This window comes from Caretta caretta, chromosome 7 (genome assembly GCF_965140235.1).
Source record: "Caretta caretta isolate rCarCar2 chromosome 7, rCarCar1.hap1, whole genome shotgun sequence".
NCBI classification, from domain to species: Eukaryota; Metazoa; Chordata; order Testudines; family Cheloniidae; genus Caretta; species Caretta caretta.
Genome location: NC_134212.1, coordinates 42,664,790 through 42,689,624, shown reverse-complemented (window position 1 = coordinate 42,689,624; position 24,835 = coordinate 42,664,790). Strand labels below are relative to the sequence as shown.

The following is a 24,835-nucleotide window of genomic DNA, read 5'->3' as shown; positions in this document are numbered from 1 at the left end:
AAATCGTAGCCTTACTTATAATGCCTTGCTGTCGTAGCTCCCACCTGGGCCACTCAGCCATCCCACAGGCAAGTTACATACTGAGTGTCTGTGCATAATTGAAGTCTGCCAGCTACACCCTGGCTCTCACCAGCCTTGGTTATACTGCAGGGTAACTCCAACACACCCACAGTCCCAGATCATCCCCCAGAAATGACTGTCCTGCATTGCCCCACCGTCTCCAGGACAGTACAAATATAGTTAATCTATTATTCCTTTAAAGGAATCATGTGCCATCTTATTACCTTAAATAGTTACCCAGACCCTCCAACCTAAACACACTGGATTATATTAAACAGTAAAACTACAAAGAAGTAATGAGGCATAAAAGTCAGTAATGGTTACAAGAAAAATAAAGATAAAATACTTACTTGCTTTTACTTAAGAAACTAACATAGTTGCAAAGAAAAAAAACTTTCTAACCACATGCTTCCAACAAGATTACTGACCAAATTCTTCAGGTCAGGACCACCACTACCACCCCACCCCTCACCCTCCAGAGTCCAACGGCTGTTTTCTTTTGCCTTTTTAGGTGTGGTGCCAGAGAATTACAGTGAAAGAGAGGAAGAGGTCTTGGAGCGTCTGCCCCTTCTTTTATTGTCCTGTTCTCCTTTGAGAAGGATTTCCAGATGGAAGCAAGGTGACGGGCAATCCAGTGAAGAAAAGAATGCTTTTTGCTAAGATGTAGGTTTTTGTCCTTACCCCCTTCCTTGCCAAAGAAAGGTCACTTAGCAGGTAATGGTTCATCAGCCTTGTTGACACCTGACTGGCATCCGCTTCCCTTTGTCTCTGGGGAATTGATTTAGCCACTCCCCAAACATTTGGGAAACATACTTCAGTCATGATTTCAGCTTATGTTCATAACTTCACATATAATGTTGCTATATGCATTTTGCCATATTATTGATCAGCAAGTTATGGATTTTTAAATAATACCTTATAAGGCATACCTTGCACAAACATTGTCCCAATAGTGTAGGGTGTATATAGGGATGTAGATGTACAGGGATATATTCAGTCACACTTACCCTTACAGATTTCATGCAGCCAAAAAATGTTCTGCTCAGCTCTAGTGGAAAAAGCATGGAAAACTAGGCTGGGCCACCAATATACTGATGACTCCTTTCCTATTGCGGGTGTCAGTATCACAAACACACTATTACTAGTCTTCCGTGATTCTTTTCAACCAAATGTTATCTGTGGTTTCTTGCTATCGAATTGACAGCCAAACAAGCAACACCAAGGTCTTTCCAACCATGGACAGGCATGACGAGGGCACATAATACTCACCCTCTGTCAACATCTGTTTCAAGAAAGATTGTTTAAAGAAGCTCCAAGTCAACCTAGCCTCTTTCCAGTCTACCACAGTCTGCAAGAAAGAAATATGTACTGTGATTTAACCATTGGAGTTGATTTCGAGAATCAGAATTGCAAGATAATATGTGAATACACTGCTTAATCCCCATTGGAGGGGGGCCATGCTGTGGCTTCTGGGAGCCGCGTACAGTGGCCCCGACCCTGTTCCCTGGCTGGCGAGCCGGAGTGGGGCAAGCTCCAGACACTGCTCCCCAGCAGGAGCTCGAAGGCCAGGTTAAGACAGCTGGCGGGCTGGATCCAGCCCACAGGCCATAGTTTGCCCACCCCTGGAGTAAGTCGTTCTCAATAAAGTTCTGCCTTGGATGCAACTGGGAAAGGCTGAAAGAAGGGAGAACACAGTGCTGCTGTAGGAGCATTAGTAAGCATGGAGAAAGTGATTTGATGATCATGCTTCCCATATTTAGGAGCGGGAGAGAATAAGATCTACATCTAATTGGAACGGCATGCAAGTGCTCCAAGTCCTAGGAAGCAAACTATTAATATTTAAATGCCTCTCTAGTTAAGAGGGGGATGCCTAGTGCAGTAATTGTGAACAATGAAAGGTTTAATATATTGAGATTTGTGGCCAAATCATCCCTGGTTAACTAAATCACAGCCAAAGGACAAGTTGGAGCAAAGATTCCCACTCTGAGGTCTTATGTTGACAGAGCAGACAAACCCTCCTTTGGTTCCCTTTTGCTTAACTCTGAATGCATTTTTTAAAATAGTGATTTATTTAATTCTTGAGATGAGTAACACTATTTCTGTTAATGCTCTAGATTAGAGAGATACAGTAGGTGAAGTAATATCTTTTACTGGACCAACTTCGGTTGGTGAAAGAGCCAAGCTTTTGAGCTTATACAGAGCTCTTCTTCAGCCCAGAGCTGAACAGAAATTGCTCCAATAAAAGATATTACCTCATCCACCTTGTCTCTATAATATCCTGGGACCAACACAGCTACAGTAACACTGCGAACTGCGTTCTATATTGTTTACGAGCACTTGTTAGTAATAACAGATTTAGCTGTGCCTTAGAGCTCATCAGGTGAAGCAGCATGAAATGGTTTGTAATAATCATGACTGATATGAAAAGTTTAGTTAGTGTCTATAGCTCATACTACCGTCAGATTTACTGGCAGTGCCATTTTAGGCTAAAAGTTAATGGGTGTTATTTTACATTCCATTGACTTCTTGAATACATATGCAGGGTTTAAAGCAAACAAGGCTTTCTACAAAATTTTTCACAGGATGTGCACAAAGTGCAGTCAGCAAAAGGTCACTACTTCACCCTTTTGCATAAAACTGGATGCCAAAACCCCCCAAACCACTGCAACTTACTCTGGCAACTGTAGACTTTTTCCTCCTTCTCTTCTTTTCTCCTGCTTAGTGCCTGCCAAGTTGGCTCATCTGCTTCAGACTCAGCTGCTGCTTTTATGCAAGGCCGTGCTGCCATCACCACTTGGAATATGAGCACCTGCAGCCTCACTGGGGAGACAGGAGCACACACCAACTGCTGAGTCCACCCTCTAAATTGCTGCGATTTTTTCTGACAGCAGGAAGATAGAAGCAGGCACCTGTGCATGCAGGTCTCATGCATGGTGTGGCTAGTAATGGACAGCAGCATCATTTTGGACAGCATTTCGGGGGGTAGGGGGGTGGGAGGGGAAGACCCAGCAGCTGGTGCAACTTCTGCCTCCCTGCTGAGTCGGCAGCTGTTCATATGCACCAAAGGACAGCAGTGCTGCCTCAAATAAAAACAGCCACTGAGCCTGTAGCAGGTAAGCCACCTTGGGAGGCAGGTGGACACCGAGCAGGAGACAGGAAGAGAGCTCGGAAGAAGTCTGCAGCAGCCAGAGTAAACTGCAGCAGTTCGGGAGTGGACCCAACAGCCAGTTTTATGAAAGGCAAGACTGCCACCACCGCACTGAGCACCAGACCAGTGAGCACATGTGCCCACTTCTGCCTCCCAGCCGTTGGAAAAATTTGGGCATTGGGCAAATTTTGCCCAGTCCATTAAATCACGATTTTCCTCAGGATCCGATCTATGAAGAGAATGGAACATTTTTTGCTGAATAAGGGATTCTGAAAATTTCAGAGTTCAGTATTTTCCAAAAAATATTGGGTAGAAAACTCCATGGCATAATAGTGAGATTATCATTCCTTTATGAGAGAAACTGACCTGCTTGGAATTCAATCACAAATGCTCATTCTATTCATTGTTACATGCAGCTACATTCTTATTAAAGGTCTATGCAAAAAACACTAGAAAATATATTTCAGTGGAACAATCCTGCATTGAAGAAATTAACTAGCTAATAACTGATCTCATTTCTCACTTCAATAAATAGTGTTTAAGAAGCTTGGGGGAATCAGAGCGTTGACCACAGAGTGAGGTGGTGGCCATGTGCTAAATAGTAATAAAAGCTTTATTAATACAAAAAGAGAACCATTACAAGAATAATTTACCCAACTTGTTTGTTCTTGCTCAACTGTTTCCTCTGCAAGGAGGCCACATCCTGCAAAGTCACACTTAAGAGGGTATTAGTCAAGTAGTTTCTCCTTATTCAGCAAAACCAAATTTGAAATTCCCTCATTCATGAAAGACTACAATGTTAAAAACTTTAAGCTCTGCAATTTACCTGATCTTCAATCAAGTTGGGTAACAGATCTGTCATTCTAGAAACTGGAAAAGATTTCTTTGTTGCTTCAGGAGAACCCAAAAACTTCATGAAATACATTATATAGCACAGCACCAGAATACTGGTGTATAAAAGCTGAAAGAAAAGATATGAAACATAATATAAACTACAAACTACATACTAGGATTCCCAGCTAAATAATAATTGGATACCTCACAATTATTCTGAATTGTCAAATAGTAGACTGAGTGAAGGAATAGTTTACAAACAAATGTTCTAAACCAAATTACTACTATCACTAGTCACCTTAACACAAAAATCCCATAATATTTTTTTTTTTTTTTTAATCAGCACATTTTAACATTACTGGCTCCAATCCGTGTCACTCCACCCTAAAACTGGTTATGTTTGCACTGCAACAAAATATTTTCAGCATGGCTGCAGCTGACCCAGGTCAATTGATTCAGGCTCGCAGGGTTCAGGCTGAAGGGCTAAAACAGGGGTGGCCAACCTGTGGTTCCAGAGCCACATGCGGCTCTTCAGAAGTTAATATGTGGCTCCTTGTGTAGGTACTGACTCCGGGGCTGGAGCTACAGGCGCCAACTTTCCAATGTGCCGGGGGGTGCTCACTGCTCAATCCCAGCTCTGCCACAGGCTCTGCCGCCACTCCACCCCTTCCCGCCCTCTCCCCTGAGCCTGCCATGCCCTTGCTCCTCCCCCTCCACCCCAGAGCCTCCTGCTTGCCACGAAATCGCTGATCGGGAGGTGCAGGGAGGACGGGGGAGATGCTGATCAGCAGGGCTGCCGATGGGTGGGAGGTGCTGGGAGCAGGGTGGGGGAGTTGGTGGGGGCTGCTGACGTATTACTGTGGCTCTCTGGCAATGTACATTGGTAAATTCTGGCTCCTTCTCAGGCTCAGGTTGGCCACCCCTGGGCTAAAAAGTGCAGTGTAGATGTTTGGAGCCAAAGCTCTGAGACCCCAGAAGTTTTTCACTGCACTGTTTTCCTCTTCTGTCGTCCAATTCATTTGTCCTAGTTAGTAGATATCTAATTATAAAGCTTTAATTAATTCACAGAATATATTTTATTGATCTGTCCCACAAGCACGTACATAGGGAGAAGAGGTTTATAAATTATTCAAAACAATTGAAATTTGCAGCCAAATTATACTAATGTCTGTAAAAGGGGGACCTAAATGGAAGGATTGATAGCAACTACAGTGACAGACAGCATTAATATTATGTAACACCACAGGTATGCACTACATTTTGCAGAAAAATTAAAGGCAGGGTATTTGCAATCTAAGGGTCTGATCTTACAAATTCTTACTGTGAAGTAGAGTTTTGCAGGATTAGACCCTAAATTAAAAGGGGTTATGAAGACAAAAATATATAATTGCTTCAGTTTGTTATGCCCTAAAGTAAGGTGTTCAAGCATGTACTTAACAGAGGAACAGCTGTCTTTCAAATCCTGATTCAGTCCATAGATTATTTCACCATCCACACAACTGCTATGATTATAAATCAGTCTGATGAAGTCTTGGGGGCGGGTCTGTTATGTTCCTACAGTGCCTAGCACAATAGGCTCAGGCCTTTAAATACTTGTTATTTTTCTGTAGTGTGGTAGTGCTTAGTCTGCACAAAGGCTCTCTTAGTTTGGAATAAATTCTCAAATCTTAAATGCCAGTTATTAAAGTTATTACATATAAACATTGATCTATTTGGTCATATTTATCATTGAAATTCTTTGCTTAAGAACTCAAGATCTTATTTCCATACGCATTTCTCTTCTGATCTTTACTACAATAAGCGGGAAAAAAATCAAAACATATTTGTTGAACTGGTACACACATCGTCATCTCCTGTTGCAAACAGTAGGAATTCAAAGTAACAAATTCAATGATTAAGCATACCAATCATTAGCATGTATAAGTGAATTAGAAATAATAAGAGAATAATAAGTGTCCATATTTGGATAATGTGCATGCATACATAAAACCTGATGCGTGTTTCCGTTAGCACTAAACTGGGTCAGTCACAATGCTAAGTGTGTAGTAGACATCAATATACAAGAACAGTATTCTGTACAATATTGCAGAAGCATCTTCCTCTTACTTTCAGAATTAGTTAATTGGCTAAATCCAAGAGGCAGCAGCAAACAGACGTTTGGTGAATCACAAATATACAGTAGAGAACACAGAGAAAAAAAAACTTACCTGAGCCAAAGAAAAAATGTGAAGTCCCCATTGTGGATACAGAACTACTAAAATAACTGTCAAAATGCATTTGGAGACTACTGAAAGACTTTCAGCAATTACCTAAAGAAAAAAAAAAAAAAACACATTCACTGCCAACTGCATCAGCCAGAAGACCTGAAGTGTACACAAACTGCATATTCACTTATTATGTATGTACATTTAAAAACGTGTGTTAAATATTAGGTATCAGACTTTCAAAGCCAAAGGGATCTCATCACACTAGTCTTTAACTTCATTCAGAGTTATTTCAGAGTAACAGCTGTGTTAGTCTTTATTCGCAAAAAGAAAAGGAGTACTTGTGGCACCTTAGAGACTAACCAATTTATTTGAGCATAAGCTTTCGTGAGCTACAGCTCACTTCATCGGATGTGAGCTCACGAAAGCTTATGCTCAAATAAATTGGTTAGTCTCTAAGGTGCCACAAGTACTCCCATTCAGAGTTCTGTGATTAAATACCCCAGTCATCTTTGACTACTTCAATCAAGACTTTCTCCATCATTGTCCAATATATGTATGTATAGCGCTCATTTTACTAACCTTAAGCCTTATAAACAAATGTGCTTGTGCCAAAACCCAGAATGGTTCTCCTAGAAGTTCAACCACTGCAGAAAGACCAAATGCAACTACTCCAATCTTATAGTAAGGAACTGTGTTAGGATCAGGAACTTCAAGTAAGCGTAGCCAGATCCAGCCCAGGAACAGTGACCAACAAACCCCCAAAGGAACTCTAAAATAAAGTCAAATAAGTTGTTTTTCTGAGTTACAGAGGCGCTTGTCTAAATGGCAAAAAACAAATTAAATTAAGTGATCACATATTGCAAGCAAGAGAGGAAGGAAACGTGCAGTTTTCACTTTGCTATATAAAATTAAAATATTTGAATTGATACTACAGGATACAAGTATTCATATTTAATTTCTTTGTGGTGATTATATTTACATAAATACTTTAAACATTCTAATAGAAAAAGTTCAAACCATTACCACCCACTTTTTAACTGCTTCCCCCATCCCCCCCAAAAAAACCCCTGTGCACCGTTGCTGTTGTTTTAAAAAGATCTCTAACAAACTCCTTTGACTTCTTTTTATAGGCCTACCCCACTCAGTGCCTCTTCAAGTGCATCACATAAGAGGCTGCAGACAACTTCCTCACCTCTAGGGGACCACTTGCATGGTTGTAAGACAGACCCTTCTTTCTGAAAAGGCCAGTATTCAGTAAGGATATAGAAAGACACACTAAATCTTTTAATAAGTTACAAAATACTAATGATGACTGCATTATGCTGCTCATAAAGTAACAGTATAGAAATAGGAGTTACTGTACAATTTATCTTGCCCTATGATAACCCAGACTGGAAACAAAGCCATAGCAAAAGCCCCTGGAACACACAAATAAGTAGGAAATACTGCTTTCTCTTGGAGATTTAGCATTAACAGTTACAACCAGAGCAAATCATCATTACTAGCACAATTTCAATTATGGATGACTACACTAATTATTTATTTAATACAAATAGAAGCCTTTTTATTTATCTGCTTTACCATATCTGAAATAAGTATTTGTAATTAAATTTAAGCAATATGGACAGTAACAAGATTTTTACACCACCTAGTACAACAGCGCCCTGACTGGCTGGTTTCAGCTACTACCGCTATGTAAGTTAAACAATAATAAGATTAATACTAAATAAAGGTTTGTCTACAGGAACACTTTGTTTACAACAAGCTGGGGCACACTAAGTGTTCATGTGGACCCTGCTGACATGCACTAACAGTTCCTTAGTGTGCTTTGATCTACTCCCATTTCAAAGCAGGGCCCATAAAGTACACGAAGGAACTGTCAGTGCATGTCAGCAAGGTTCACATGGACACTTTGTACACAGCAGGCTCGTGATCGGCTAGATTCACACCCCAGCTTGCCATGAACTAAATGTTTGCATAGACAAACCTGTAGAATCTAACACACTTTGGCTGCTAGGCATTTTGGCTAGACACCTAGTTTTACGTCTTCCACAGCTGAAAACATAAGCAAACCTCTGATCTTATCTAAACATGGCAGTTTTGTGGGTGAGGGGAGGACAAAGTGTTTCTCTGATTTCTCATTCTCCTATTCACACTTCCACTCCAAGGTCCTGTACCAGACCTACTAAGCAAAAGCTGTACTCTGCTTCCTCCAGGAGCAGGCAGTTTTAGTACTTAATTAGCCTCTAAAGTAACCGAAGACAGCCATGCCCTCGGGGCCACCCACAATGCTTTTGCAGTGCTCCAAACCCCAAAGAAATTTGGAATCAAGCTCTAGATCCAAACTTGGATCCGCCACATAAATTAAAACCTTCATTTTCAGTTTTACTTCTCCCCACTGGGAGAAGATAGGCAAACACATACGACAGAAGTTAGTCACAAAGCTTAAGGCACTATGAGAAGGCGTTCAGGTAGTATGGTGATGAATGCTGTATAAGAACCTCTAGTTCTAATACTTTTGAAGTACATGTTCCTAAATAATCAAATTTTCCCTTGTGTGTATCTTGACTATAGAATTTACTTCCCTAGTATAGCTCCAAAAGAGGCCAAGGCCATGGATACTAAGAGCATAGAATAAACAATAATACTTAACTCAACTCTCATACAGCACTTTTCGTCAGTAGATCTCAAAACACTTTTAACCCCATTTAATCTAATGCCTTGAAACTTTGTCTTGAGGCTGCAACTGAGGAGATCATAATTTGCTACTTCCTGGAACAGTAGACTAGTTAGGTAAATACATATTTTCATCTTTACATGTGCTCAGACATCTGGCAATGAATACTTTTATAAACATAGACTGGAATAAATAAGAATCTCAAAAGGAAACTTACGTTAGCCACAAAAGATTAATAGTTTTGGTCCAATTTCGCTTTGTGCTGCCACTCAAACAAGCCCTACGGAATGCCTCTCTGGCTAAGAAGACAACTGTAGAATAAAGCAGTGTTAGCCTAAAGAAAGGGGATAAAAAGATAAAGTGATTCTTTTGAGGGCTTGTCTTCATGTACAGCACTACAGCGGCTAAACTGACGTTTAAAAACTAAACTGACAAAGCCACTTTACCTATAAACATAGTTTAAATACCATGAAGCAAAAACTTATTTCTAATAGATGATCTTATAATAAAAATCGTGCATAATAGAGGGTTGACGAATTTGCCCCCAATGGGGGAAGATGTGGTGTCATGATATAAGATTTAATACAGATAGAGGCAAATTGTATTTTTTTTCCCCTCACGTGGTAAATTGTTAACATACAGTTCTCCTGACGGGCAGGAAAAGAATAAGAGTAAAGCAGCGTTTTTCAAATGGATGCTCCAACCTTTACCAGGTAAGGTTTAAGCAAGTCCCATGGAAGTTGGAAGGAATACCCTACCCAATTTGCTTAAGATTTGCAAAAACCCACACCAGGTACCTGTATGTTCAACATTGAGTATTAAGAACCTAGTAGTCAGCTACTCATTCATAACTTCAAAACTGAACATTATCAAGCTACTCTTATCACAAAATTACAGGCACACCATTGTATAGTTCAAAATTCAGACAGAAATGTTTCTAATGACACTGGAAACAGTTCTAAACATTTCACTTAGTCATCCTGCTAGTCCATGAGGCAGAAAGCGAAATGGATTGATATACTTCCATTGCTCAGATTTAGAGAATTCCAACAAGCGAACAGCATAAAATACCAAGAAGTACTTTGTTAGAGGTTTTTTTCTGAGGTGTTACTCGCAACATGGGTAAGAATTTGTTTTTAAATACAAGGCATATAATCTTACTTCAAGCCTTTAAAGTGTACTGACACCAGCATCTTCAGTAGCATAATGAAGCACCCACTTTTTAAAAATCTTGCATTATGGAAAGCCTGGGTACTTCATTTGTATTTAGAAAAGGAACAACATGACAAACTTCTATATTGGAATCATTCACCATCAATTCTATTCTTCATTACCTTACATTCACAAGGCCAATCATTTCTTTTGATACATAGCGGAGAGTAAATGCATTTAAGCCAAAAGTAATCACCCGAAACAATATCTGTGAAGAAAACACACAGAATAAGTTGCATTAGATACTTTCAAATATGGACCAATATCAATCTTAACAAGGAACCAAATCCTGTGCAGAGCCAAACATCTTCTGAAAGGTACTGAATTCTTTCAGCTCCTACTGAAGTTGATGAGGATATGTGCTCAACTCAGAGGAGATGTCCAGTATCTCACAGGATTAACCCCATAGACAATTATTTTTACTATTTGCTATCTAAATCAATGGTTCTCAACTAGGGTACGATACGTCAATTCATCTACATCATTGTTTCTCAACACGGGGGTTGTGACTCCACAATGGGATCACGGGACAGGATTAGGGGCACCACAAGTGCAGTGCCAGTGTTAGAGGGTGGCAAGCAGGGCTCTTGCCCAGGGCCCTATGCCACAGGAGGCCTTGAGAAGCTAAATTACATGCTTCAGCCTGGGTGGCAGCGCTTGGGCCTCAGACTCCTGAAAGGCACACAGTAGTCTGCAAAGGTTGAGAACCTCCCATACAGCATCAATTTACCTAGAAATAATTGAAATTAGAAACAACTCACATGCTAAATGCATTGTTAGTCTGGAAAATAAAAATTACTTATAGGGAACATGGAGGTGCAATGGCACCTTAAGTATACTGTAAGCACAAACTTACTAACCAAGGAAGAAAGCATTTTCTCCGCTTCACAGATGAAGTGGATTGCAAAAGATGACTACAGCAGGTCTGTGGCAGAGCTAAAAGACCCTAGTTCTCCTGACTCCTGATCAGTGACCATGATGCTATCTATTAAGCTTTTGTCTTATGTTGCTTAATTGTGTCCTCTCACCAGTAACCTATTATGGGACAGGGTACAAGCCTTGAGACTGCCTGCAGAACAGCTTTGTTTTCATCTGTAACAGACCCAGAAATAAGTAGGAACTCAAAACAGCAGCCAGTGGGCACTGCAGGAAGCCAAGCACAAATGACACAAGAGAGAACCTGCAAAACTCAAGAAGGCGAACCTCAGTTATGAAAATAACCGAGCCAGAGAAAGGGATGGGAACAGGAGAGGACGACTGAACCTAGCTGGTCTCCGTGCGCGGTCAATTGTCACGACACGCGGTGGCGACACGCAGGAGGTTGGCCGCCGGCAGCCCCCGCTCGGAGGAGTTCGCTCTTACACCGCAGAGGAGATTCCCTCCTTCCACGCCAAGGCGGGGAGCGGGAGCCGCGTCGCCGCGGGCGTGGGGGGGCACCCAACAGAGGAGCCGTGAGGGGGACATGAAGCGTCCGGGTACCTGCAGCAAGGCGCTGGAGGAGGCCAGCCGGGTGGTCTCGCTCAGCACGTCCTGGGAGCCCATGGCTCGCGCCCCCGCCGCACCAGGGGGAGACGGAGGCTCAGCACCCGGACCCCCGGCTGCCACGCGTGGGAGCCGCTCTCAGCCTCCGCTGCGGCGCCATCCCGCTCCCAGCCCGGCGTCGGTCTCCCCCGGCCAGAAGCAGGAAGTCATGGCACTGCCGAATTGTCGCGCATCGATCCCGTCAGCCGGGGCGGAGCGTGGGGCTCTGGCCGCGGGGCCGCTTCCTCAGGCCTCCCCCACCGCAACGCAAGGCGGGGACAAGGCGAGGCGCCCAGCCACTTCCTCGCTCCAGCCCAAACCCTGACAAGGAGACGTCTCCCCCGCCTCCACACACACACACACAGGCCCGCCCTTTTAGGGGACACGAAGACAAGCTCCCGCCCTAACCATGAGAAGAGACAAGGGGAGCCACACAACCGCCCCCCGGCATTACACGGGATAAGAGGGAAACCCTTATACACAACTCCCCATGACCCCTGTAGGGAACATGAAAAAAACCTCCCAACACACGTCCGAACTCTCAAAGAGAGATGCCAACTCACACCCAGCTCTTGCCCGAACTCTTCCGGCAGGGGTGGGCAAATTTTTTGGCTCATGAAGGTAGGGCTGGGGTGCGGGAGGGAGTGCAGAGTGTGGGAGGGGGCTCAGGGCAGAGGGTGCGGCAGGGGGTTGAGGTGCTGGCTCCAGCCCGGCATCGCGTATCTGGAGCGGCCCCTGGGTGGTGGTGGTGGTGGTGGTAGTGGCACGCAGCAGGGCGAAGACAGGCTCCCTGCCTGCCCTAGCGCCGCACCACTCCGGGAAACAGCCGGCCCCTGGGGCAGGGCGGGCAGATGGCTCCACGCGCTGCCCTCGCCTGTGGGTACCGCCCCCGAAGCTCCCATTGGTCGCAGTTCCACGTTCCTGGCCAATGGGAGCTGCGGGGGCGGTGCCTGCAGGCAACACACGGAGCACTCTGAAACCCCGCTCCTTCAGGGGCCGCAGGGAGAGGGGGTCAGCCGCTTCCGAGAGTGCCCCGCGGCTGCAGCTTGTCCTCCTCTGTCTTAGGGGGAAAGGAAAACATTCATATAGGTCCCCCAACCCCTATGGAGTCAAGGCAAACCAGCGCTCCTCCAGACCTTCTAATGGACCAGGAGAGACATCCTTCACAGACATACAGCTCCCCCAAACTCTACCCTTATCTGGAACAAGGAAAGGCAGCTCCCCAAACGCCAACTCTTAAAGGCAGCATAGAGACACCTTTCACACACACTCCTCTCCCTTTGGGTGTTGTACTTTGATTCTGTCCTGAAGTGAAGACTTTGGCTGTTTGATGAGACACATTCTCACTGATAACTATTTCTAACGTTTCCTCCTGCAGCTGTCTCTGTTAAGAGGTGCACCTGGCAACTATCCAAGAGCTCAGACCCACCAATGTATCACTCAGGCTGATCTCAAAACAGCTGGTTGCCAGTGTAAAGTTCTGAGTCACTTTCACTCAGACACTTAGTTTTTAGATGCCCATAATGTCAAAATAGATAACTTTTGTGAACTTCACCAAAGCAACAAACAGCCATGGGTATAACTCAACACCTGCTAAGGCCCAAATGTGGAATGTAATGTGACGCAAAGATCCAAAAAAATGAGGAACACACAAATCATGCATGCAGGAAAATTAATTATTTGGAGGGCATTCCTTTAGTGTAAATAGCAATTTGTGTTTATTATGTAAATAATTTTCAACAACAAAACTGAAGATACAGAAATTTGTATGGAACATAGGGAACTTGGGGAGTAAAATGAATCACGTTCCTCAAAATGATGGAGATTTGAGATTTGGCCACATGCAAATCAAGAGGCTATTCTTAACTGTTGGTGACTCTCCTGTTTCTGTAAACCTGCTGAAGAGAAGTTATTTGCAGTAAATTATATGAAATTACTTCTGTTAAGATGACACCAAAGATGATACAGTTAACCACTGCGGTGGTTTTCTCTTGGGTTCCTAGCATAAAATGCACTTCCTATATTGCTATCTGTGTCTGCATTTTTAATGTACCTATGTGCATAATTTCTAGGCATTATGTTTCTGTTAATGTTACCTCTCATTCTAACAGCTCTGAGCAGACTCATTCTCTATTAAATTCTTTTATTGACACCCATCATTGTAGTATCTGAGTGCTTTGGTTATTTTCTGCAAGAATGTCTTTACATGAAGAGTTGGGTTTTGCTATGTGATAACAATGTGACAAGACCAGACTCTGGCTCATTGTTATCACTGCAGTAAGCATGTACTGAATATGCTCCCTTTGCAGTGCCAATATTCCAATGGCATGTTCCTGTCACATTAACTGGATTGTGTCCAATCGTACATTGGCACTTCACTATGTTGTGCTCTAACATTGCACAGGGGCAGCAGCAAAATGGTTAACAGTATTTAGGACTCCATTTCAGCCAGATACACATATATAGCCCCTAAGCCAATGAAAGGCTTATGGAGTGAAAAGCAGTCCACACCAATTACTAAGCTTAAGTAATTTAAAGCTTTAATAAGAAAATTTTATGCCATTATCAAGCATAAAGCATAAGTGAAACAGATAGCGCAAGATAGAATAACAATCAGTTACTGAGTCCTGGGGTGCAGGTAGGCTGTTTCTGTCATCATCAGGTCCATGCTGGTCTGATCTGGTGGATGTCCTGCATTGCTCTACCCTCCCTTTTATAAACACACATCCTTTATACCTTGTCTCATAATACCATGCAAGGACAAATTATTAAAACTACCTTATCTATAATCATTCTATTCCAAATATAATTGCATACACACATCATAATAGCTCTCATACATTTTTACTTAGCTTGCTAAAACTCTAATTGGTACCTCCTTATATATCTTTTGTAACCATTGCTACCTTCCTCCTTACTCAGTCTAGCTGTCATTTCATTACTTTCATGTGTTCCATTGTCTTTTACAACAGTTGTCTTATTCTTACTTATTTGCTTCTTTTGGCCTTGGAGTTGCTGGTTGGTTAGTCCTGTCCAGTCAGTGTCCATCCTCCCTAATCTGTTTTACTAGGGAGAGCTGCACCTGGCTAGTAAATCACACATTTGTCTGGTTTTGCTCCATCATCTACACAGACCAAGAATCAACTGTAGATAAGACAGCTTTCTGGTTTTTTACAAGCTTTGAAGTTGTTTTACCAGAGTTTTGAGAGCTGTGTCAACAAGACACACAGAGAGCAGAAAAATCTCTTCTTTATTTTCTTATAACACTATTAAATATATAATCTCTACTTCTCTACCACTATTTAATATACATTTATCTAACAGTTCATTATATATTTCTTTACAGGCTAGTTGCATCTATGCTGTGTTAACTTTATGGATTATGGAGGGACAATTACGTATGTCAAATGTATTGGTACTCAAATATCTTTAAATAAGCAACATTTCCCCAGCCTTTTAATCAGTTATTTATATATTCCAACCCTCCCCACAAATGTAATTGTGCCAAATTTCATGAGCATAAGATACTTCAAATGCTTCATAGAATAAAGGATCATCTGTATATGTGCTCTGCCTCCACACTCTGCTTTTTTCATGTTTTTTCTGACTGGCTGGAGCTCATGTATGTGTTCCCCACAAAAGACAGAATAATTGGCAAGTCAGTTTGGCAAGAGCATGCTGACCCTTTAAGGGCAGGTGCAGTCCAGCATTCCTGTTTTTGGCCTTAGTCTTTTAAGCATGGGCATTCCGGGAACACAGCAGAATATGAAAGCTGATCAGCTGTAAGTAAACAGGGCAGTTCTGAGGTCTGACTACTCAGGAAAGAATTTTTACTGCATTTTAAGTTGTTGAGCTAGTTAAGGACTGTGTGCATCTCTGCAGCTGAGAAAAGAAAGAATTATTCAAACTCTAGTTGAGAAGACTTTGAAGAAACCCCTGTAGACCTGGTGAGGTACAACTAAGCTCATGCTCAAATAAATTGGTTAGTCTCTAAGGTGCCACAAGTACTCCTTTTCTTTTTACTTCCTATGAAGATTATTAATAGGTAACAATGATTGTAGCCTGAAAGGGAGCTAGCAACCAGGGGACCACAAACAGGGGAGTTTGAGACGGGGAGAAGGAGATCCTCCTGCTGAACGAACAAGGTGCAAATACTAATCTTGGGGTGAGTGAATTTGATTGGCTGTTTGTGGTTTTTCCTTCTCTTTCAGGTTATTTCAGTTACAGAATCAGTTGGCATTGTGTGTCTGGGGACTGTTTCAGCTTTTGTTCCCTGAATCATCCTTGATCATCTTTGATTAGCCTGAATCAGCCTTGTGATCACCCTCCCCATGTGTGATTAACGAGAGGGTAGGGCTGACCTAGGAGAGAAAGCCTTAAATGCCAGGAGCTAAGCTACCAAGAGGAGCTAACAAACAGGGGAGTTTGGAAGAGGAAGATGTAATATAATTGCTATGGTTAGGAAAGGCCTCACTGCCAGTACCAATGCTGCTCCTGTCTCCTCCACCTGTGCCTGTATCCAGACAGACAACCATGGATACCTCTACCCAGATCCTGGTGTGGATTTTCAGAAACCGTGGCCTACACTTCCCACTCATAGGAAGCCAGGCTGGGGGGACCATCCAGTGTGAAAGGTGCCTGTTGGTGGAATCTCTCAGGAAGCAGGTGGGAGAGCTACAGGAAGAGGTTGCTAGGCTGAGGAGCATCCATGCCCATGAGGAATTCCTCCAGAGTATTCCTATGGAGACATCCAAGGCTGAGGAAGCTATCCCGCTACAAAGGGCTGCTGTCATATCACCGGGGGAGGAGGATATGGCTGCTGGTTACTACTTACTACCTACTAACAACCCACCCACCATGGTGATGGAAAACCGATATGCTGCCCTGGCAACAAGCGATGAGAAATCACTCCCCAGAGGTGGAGGAGGAGAAGCTATGTACTCCCAAGGCTGGGAGAATAGCAGCCACCACTCCCAGGAGGAAACTAAGGGTAGTGGTTCTTGGTGATTCTCTTCTGAGGGGGACAAAGGCACTTGTCTGTCGCCTGACATGGCATCCTGGGAGGTATGCTGCCTATCTGGGACCCATATCCGAGATGTTATGGAGGGATCATCGAGGATAATCCAGCCCACTCACTACTACCCCATACTACTCATCCATGTGGGTACTGATGATACTGCAAAGTATGATCCTCAGGAGATCAGAAATGACTACAGGGCTCTGGGAGTAAGGGTGAAGGAGCTCGGAGTGCAGGTGGTGTTCTCTTCGATCCTTCCGGTCCAGGGTAGGGGCCCAGGCAGAGACAGATGCATCTTGGAGATGAATGCCTGGCTGTGAGGATGGTGTTGGTAGGAGGGCTTTGTCTTCCTTGACCATGGGATACTGTTCCAGGAAGAAGGACTGCTAGGCAGAAGGACTGCTAGGCAGAGATGAGGCCCACCTATTGAGGAAGGGGAAGAGCATATTTGGATACAGACTGGCTAACCCAGTGAGGAGGGCTTTAAACTAGTTTTGAAGGGGGCAGATGATCAAAGCCCACAGATAAGTCAAAAACATGGAGACCTCGGACAAGGGTCAGAATTTGCGGGGAGTGTGGGCTATTATAGCAGGGATAAAGGAGAGATAAAACCTAACTGGGGAGGGAAGGGAAATAAATTAGTATCTTAAATGCCTCTATACTAATGCGAGAAGTATGAGGAATAAGCAGGAAGAACTCAAAATGCTAGTAAATAAACACAACTATGACATAATTGGCATCACAGAGACTTGGTGGGATAATACACATGACTGGAATATTGGTATAGAAGGGTACAGCTTGCTCAGGATGGACAGGCAGGGGGGAAAGGGAGGAGATGTTGCCTTTATATAGTAAAAATGTATATACTTTGACTGAGGTTGAGATGGAAATAGGAGATAGACTTGTTTTTTACCCCTTTTATCCTTACCCAGAGACTTTCAACAGTGTGATGTCCTGGTAGGGGTCTGCTACAAACCACCTAACCAGGAAGAAGAGGTGAATGAGGTTTTTTTTAAACAACTAACAAAATCATCCAAAGCCCAGGACTTGGTGGTGATGTGGGACTTCAACTACTTATACATCTGTTGGGAAAATAACATAGCAGGGCACAGATTATCCAACAAGTTCTTGGAATGTACTGGAGACAATTTTTTTTATTTCAGAAGATTGAGAAAGCTACTAGGGGAGCGGCTGTTCTAGATTTGATTTTGACAAATAGGGAGGAACTGGTTGAGAATTTGGAAGTGGAAGGCAGCTTGGGTGAAAGTGATCATGAAATGGTAGAGCTCATGATTTTAAGGAATGGTAGGAGGAAGAACAGCACAATAAAGACAATGGATTTCCAGAAGGAAGACTTTAGCAAACTCAGGAAGTCAGTAGGTAAGATCCCATGGGAAGCAAGCCTGAGGGGAAAAACCATTGAAGACAGTTGGCAGTTTTTCAAAGAGACATTATTAAGGGCACAAGAGCAAACTATCCAATTGCATAGGAAAGATAAGAAATATGGCAAGAGACCACCTTTGCTTACCCAGGAAATCTTCAATGATCTAAAAATCAAAAAAGAGTCCTACAAAAAGTGTAAACTAGGTCAAATTACAAACAATGAATATAAACAAATAACACAAGTTTGTGGGGACAAAATTAGAAAGGCCAAGGCACAAAACAAGATCAAACTAGCTAGAGACATAAAGGGTAACAACAAACCATTCTAATAAATTAGAAGCAAGAGGAAGACCAAGGGCAGAATAGGCCCACTACTCAGTGAGGAGGGGGGGAACAATAACAGAAAATATGGAAATGGCAGAGGTGCTTAATAATGACTTCAGTTTTCACCAAGAATGTTGGTGGTCATAGGACGTCTAACATAGTGAATGCCAGTGAAAATGAGGTAGGATCCGAAGCTAAAATAGGAAAAGAACAGGCTAAAAATTACTTAGACAAATTAGATGTCTTCAAGTCACCAGGGCCTGATGAAATGCATCCTAGAATACTCAAGGAGGTGACTGAGGAGATATCTGAGCCATTAGCAATCATCTTTGAAAAGTCATGGAAGACGGGAGAGATTCCAGAAGACTGGCATTATATTTGCCATTTTCCAATCTATAAAAAGGGAAATAAGGACATCCTGGGAAATTACAGACTAGTCATCTTAACTTCTGTACCTGGAAAGATAATGGACCAAATAATTAAGCAATCAATTTGCAAACATCTAGAAGATAATAAGGTGATACATAACAGTAAGCATGGATTTGTTCAAAACAAATCGTGTCAAACCAACCTGATAGCTTTCTTTGACAGGGTAACGAGCCTTGTGGATGGGGGGAAGTGGTAGACATGATATATCTTGACTTTAGTAATGCTTTTGATACTGTCTTGCATGACCTTCTCCTAAACAAACTAGGGAAATGCAACCTAGAAGGAGCTACTGTAAGATTGGTGCAAAACTGGTTGGAAAACCGTTCCCAGAGAATAGTTATCAGTGGTTCACAGTCATGCTGGAAGGCCATAACAAGGGGGATCCTGCACAGACCAGTTCTAGGTCTGGTTCTGTTCAATATCTTCATCAATGATTTAGGTAATGAAATAGAGTACACTTATAAAGTTTGCAGATGATACCAAGCTGGGAGGGGTTGCAAGGGCTTTGGAGAATAGGATTAAAATTCAAAATGATCTGGACAAACTGGAGAAATGGTCTGAAGTAAGTAGGATGAAATTCAATAAGTACACATGCAAAGTACTCCATTTAGGAAGGAACAATCCATTGCACACACACAAAATGGGAAATGACTGCTTCAGAAGGAGTACTGTGGAAAGGGATCTGGCGGTCATAGTGGACCACAAGCTAAATCTGAGTCAACAGTGTAACGCTGTTGTAAAAAAAGTGAACATGATTCTGGGACGTATTAACAGGAGAGTTGTAAGCAAGACATGAGAAGTAATTCTTCCGCTCTACTCTGCACTGATTAGGCGTCACCTAGAGTATTGTATCCAGTTCTGGGTGCCACAATTCAGAAAAGATGTAGACAAACTGGAGAAGAGGAACAAAAATTATTAAAGGTCAAGAAAACATGACCTATGTGGGAAGACTGAAAAAACTGGGTTTGTTTAGTCTGGAAAAGAGAAGATTGAGAGGGGACATGACAGTTTTCAAGTATATAAAAGGTTCTTAAAAGAAGCAGGGAGAAGAATTGTTCTCCTTAACTTCTGAGGATAGGACAAGAATCAATGGGCTTAAATTGCAGCAAGGGAGGTTTAGGTTGGACATTAGTGGTTAAGCACTGGAATAAATTGCCTGGGGAGGTTGTGGAATCTCCATCATTGGGGATTTTTAACAGCAGCTTAGATGAACACCTGTCAGGAATGGTCTAGAACAGTGGCCACCAACTGGTCAATTGCGATCTCTGGTGGCACAGCAGGGCTGCCGGTAAGAGAGGTTCCCTACCTACCCTGGCCCTACACCGCTCCCAGAAGAGGCCAGCATGGCCCCGTGGCCCCAGGGGCAGGAGAGCAGGGGTCTTCTTCCGCACGCTGCTCCTGCCTGCAAGCACCGCCCCCACAGCTCCCATTGGCCGGGAACCAATGGGAGCTGCGAGGGGGGGTGCTTGCACAGAGGGGCAGCATACAGAGCCACGTACCGCCTGCCCCTTCAGGAGCTGCAGGGGTGTGTTAGCCCCTTCTGGGAGTGGCGTGGGGCCAGGGTAGGCAGGGAGCCTGCCTTAGTGGCAGCCACACTCCATTACTGAATGGGAGTTGCTGGAGGTAAGTGCTGCCTGGTGAAAGGCTGTACTCCAACCCCCAGCCTTGAGCCCCCTCCTGGAGCCAGCACCCCAAACCCCTTCCTGCACCCCAAGCTCCAGCCCTGAGCCCTCCCCCAGAGCCAGCACCCCAAACCAGCCCTGAGTCCCCTCCCGGAGCCAGCACCCCCACCCCTTCCTGCACCCCAACACTCCACCCCAGCCCTGATCTCCCTCCCAGAGCCAGCAACCCATACCCCCTCCTGCACCCCAACCCTCTGCCCCAGGCTCAGCCCAGAGCCCCATCCCACACTGCAAACCCCCCCAGCCCAGAGCCCACACCCCCTCCCGAATCCCAACCTCCTACCCCAGCCCGGTGAGGGTGGGGGTAAGTGAGTGATGGGGGGGAGGATGGAGTGAGTGAGGCAGGGCTGGGCTTTGGGCAAGGGGCAGGGTAGATATTGGGTTGCCCTTACATTCAAAAAGTGATCTTGGGCATAAAAAGGTTGGAGACCACTGGTCTTGACAATACTGAGTCCTGCCATGAGTGCAGGGGACTAGACTAGATGACCCCGAGAGGTCCCTTCCAGTCCCATGATTCTATGATTCAGTGTCTTTGCAGAGCTGAAATAGGCAGATGTATATTTGCATCTAATTTTATGGGTAACAGACTGCATTTGCATACGTACATGCATGCTTATTTTTTGGTATTTTACACACTCATCAAGCACATGGCAATGAAAATAGAGCCCTGAAGCCTTTTTTTTTAAAGCGTGTATTGAAATAACTCCTACAGTGTTGCACATTATTTAACACTCTAACAACAGTTAGTTAGGCACTATGGTAGATAAATGTGGCCTATCATTCTTGAGCATGGTGTTGTTTGATAAAATTAACTTAATGTGAGGAAGGAGCAAGTTTTTATGCAGGCAGTGACAGTTCCAGAGGGAAATTAATCAAATCCAGGGCTGGTTAAAAGCATAGCTAACTGCTAGAAGAAAATATAAACCTAATACAAATAAGGATGAAAACTAAACAGCTGGATTTGGAGGAGTACTTGGCCAGGGAACAGCAACATTATCAATATCTTTATGCTAATATTTAAAGCAAAAACCTTGTAAAATCTTAAGCTATGGAGACTAAAGGATTCATATGTCCATGTGACCACCCCAATACAGTTTGCTGTCATTTAATCATAGAATATCAGGGTTGGAAGGGACCTCAGGAGGTCATCTAGTCCAACCCCCTGCTCAAAGCAGGACCAATCCCCAACTAAAGCATCCCAGCCAGGGCTTTGTCAAGCCTGACCTTAAAAACTTCTAAAGAAGGAGATTCCACCACCTCCCTAGGTAATGCATTCCAGTGTTTCACCACTCTCCTAGTGAAAAAGTTTTTCCTCATTTCCAACCTAAACCTCCCCCACTGCAACTTCAGACCATTACTCCTTGTTCTGTCATCAGCTACCACTGAGAACAGTCTAGATCCATCCTCTTTGGAACCCCCTTTCAGGTACTTGAAAGCAGCTATCAAATCCCCCCTCATTCTTCTCTTCCGCAGACTAAACAATCCCAATTCCCTCAGCCTCTCCTCATAAATCATGTGTTCCAGTCCCCTAATCATTTTTGTTGCCCTCCGCTGGACTCTTCCCAATTTTTCCACATCCTTCTTGTAGTGTGGGGCCCAAAACTGGACACAGTACTCCAGATGAGGCCTCACCAATGTCGAATAGAGGGGAACGATCACGTCCCTCGATCTGCTGGCAATGCCCCTACATATACATCCCAAAATGCCATTGGCCTTCTTGGCAACAAGGGCACACTGTTGACTCATATCCAGCTTCTCGTCCACTGTAACCCCTAGGTCCTTTTCTGCAGAACTGCTGCCGAGCCATTCGGTCCCTAGTCTGTAGCGGTGCATGGGATTCTTCCGTCCTAAGTGCAGGATTCTGCATTTGTCCTTGTTCAACCTCATCAGATTTCTTTTGGCCCAATCCTCTAATTTGTCTAGGGCCCTCTGTATCCTATCCCTACCCTCCAGCGTATTTATTAGTTGCCTTTGGATACCTGGCTTTCAGCAGAGATTTTTGAAGAGTGTTTTTGGAAGACTGCAGTGTAAACTCAAAAGGATATTAATTACTAGAATAAGAAATGTGATGTACATTAACTCCAAAAATTCTTAAACTCTATCTGAAGCGTCCAATTTTCTATAGTCTAGGTATCTTGGGACTTGCACTCCCTACTGTAAGCAGGGATATGTTCAAAAGTTACTTTGCAATTCTCAACTTTGCCTGTCCTCAGGTGGCTCTTAACCTGACAGTAATCTAAATATTGTCCAGTAAATCAAGCTCTTACTAAAGTTACAATTGGCCCCTAATTTGATTAAATATATAGCAGGGCCAAGGAGTAATTGCTATGATGTCTGGCATATGATTCTGATCTTTATTAGGGTTTTCTGGGTGCTGCTAATGAGATAATTATGTGCAATAAATGATAGTTATGTACTGTACTATTCTTCTACAATATGAGAGGAGACAGAAGGTTGGTTAATGCTTTGAATTATGTCCTTTGACTTCTGGAGATCTGGATTCAAGCTACATGAAGATTGCCTTAAAAACTACTACAGTATTGCCCCTTTTCTCCCGAGCAATTAGCCAGTATTTGGGACCTTACTGGGTTGTTCCCTTTCAAGGAGAATCGAAGCCTAAATATGGATGATTTAGTTGGGGTTGGTCCTGCTTTGAGCAGGTGGTTGGACTAGATGACCTCCTGAGGTCTCTTCCAACTCTAAAGTTCTATGATTCTATGATATGGTAAGTCTCCTGAGCCCCTAAGACATGCTGTCTCCCTTTGCAGTATTCTCCCCTTTCACGGCTCTCCCACTAAGTCCTAGAAGGAAAGTACAATCAGAAGTGTCAAGACATGTCAGACTCATCAGATCTCAACTGGTGGAAGCTGTACTGTGGATGACAGTAATAAAAACACTACCACCTCTGCTGTTCCTGCAATTATGGAGAATTATGCCTCTGAAATTTTCCATTATGGACAAAACCACGAATTATCTAGTATATCATGAAGGGAAAGAAATGAGCACTTAATAAATGTCAAACAAGAAGCATCTACAACTAGAGTAGCAAGGATTTACATGCCCTCCACTTTTCTTTGCATATGTAAATGAAGTGGATGGCCTAGAATTAGGAGGGAGAGAAATTTGTGCTAATTGGGGGCCATTGTCTGGTCTTTTTCAGGCATGTGCTGTGAGCAGCAATAAGTGACAGCTGCTGCTGACATGCTTGGGCTTTGATTTGTCACCTCATAAATATGAAGCGGTAGAAGCTAGCGAAAGAAATTAGTAACTTCAACTGGTTTTAGTTGGAATTATCTCAGCCACCTGCTCCCTTTTTGTGTTAATGCATCTGAGCCACTAGATGGCAAGCCCTCCTTAAGGCAGCAAACAGGGAATACTGTTCAGTCCACAAAGCAGTATGTGGCACAGATGATACTTGAAATCCACAACTTTAGACCTTTAGCATCCTCACTGTTTCTGTTGCATGCCTACGTCTCAGCAACAGTTCAAATAGGCCTGCTTGAACAGGCCCTGCTAGAACAGTGGCACAACGACAGCTGGTCAAATGCAGCACAAGAGTCTTCATGTTTGTAACTCCCTTCTATTCATGAAAACTTGGGAGAATAGGCTTCTTTACTTACAATACAATCGATAAATAAAATTAACAGACACTATCAAGCAGTTAATCTAGGACAAAGATACTGAACTGGAACTATGATCTGAAGAAGGCTTTGTCAGCCTAACCAACCTAAGCCTTTGAAGAGCAGTCTGTGCTAGTATGTAAGGCTAGTGTTGCCAATTCTTGTAACTTTTATTACAAGCTTTGATATTTGGAGCTTGTCTTAAAACCCCAGCTTCTGAAGTCAGATACATAAGAATCTGTCTTCTTTAAAAGTGTCTTTAGCCCTCATGGTTGCAGAGAGAGTCTTTAAATGTGACCCAGGTGTATTCTCACAGCTCCAACAGGAGGCAAAGAAAAAGAACGCCTAATATATTATTTTTGGGCCAATTTTGTGATTTGCTTGAATACTTGGGATTGCCAACACTGCATAAGGTAGTGTTACCCGGGTTCTTTCAACCCAAAGCTTTTGGTAACTTTTACTCTGTGCGAGGTGCTATCGGGAAATAAATCAAGGGAGACACGGCCGTCCAACCGATAGATGGCTGGCACAAACAGGGCAACACAAAAGTGCACTTCCACACATCCACAATAGGTTAGTAAAACACCGCTGACCCTCGATAATTACCAAAGCTGAGTGTGGCTCTCGAGTGTCACCGTAACAGGCTTCTGTTGGCCATACTTCTGTTTGCCGGTGGGAACCCCAAGATGCGTCCAGAGGGAGCATCCCTGAAGAGCCCCTT

At 43.4% G+C, this 24,835-nt stretch overlaps 1 protein-coding gene across 2 annotated transcripts in view; it reads right to left on the bottom strand.

Annotated features, from left to right (window-relative positions):
* RFT1 (RFT1 glycolipid translocator homolog) overlaps positions 1–12,172 on the bottom strand; it is a 57,682-nt gene extending 45,510 nt beyond the window's left edge. The window contains exons 1-7 of one of the 2 annotated variants that reach the window (XM_048856672.2): positions 11,618–12,172; positions 10,261–10,346; positions 9,144–9,260; positions 6,829–7,018; positions 6,250–6,351; positions 4,035–4,169; positions 1,330–1,408 (exon numbers count right to left, since the gene is read on the bottom strand). In XM_048856672.2, the coding sequence (XP_048712629.1) occupies positions 1,330–1,408; positions 4,035–4,169; positions 6,250–6,351; positions 6,829–7,018; positions 9,144–9,260; positions 10,261–10,346; positions 11,618–11,680 (772 nt within the window). In that variant the 5' untranslated portion in view covers positions 11,681–12,172. The remainder of the gene's footprint in view (positions 1–1,329; positions 1,409–4,034; positions 4,170–6,249; positions 6,352–6,828; positions 7,019–9,143; positions 9,261–10,260; positions 10,347–11,617) is intronic. The other variant, XM_048856671.2, reaches the window with a different exon arrangement.
* Between the last annotated feature and the right edge of the window lie 12,663 nt (positions 12,173–24,835).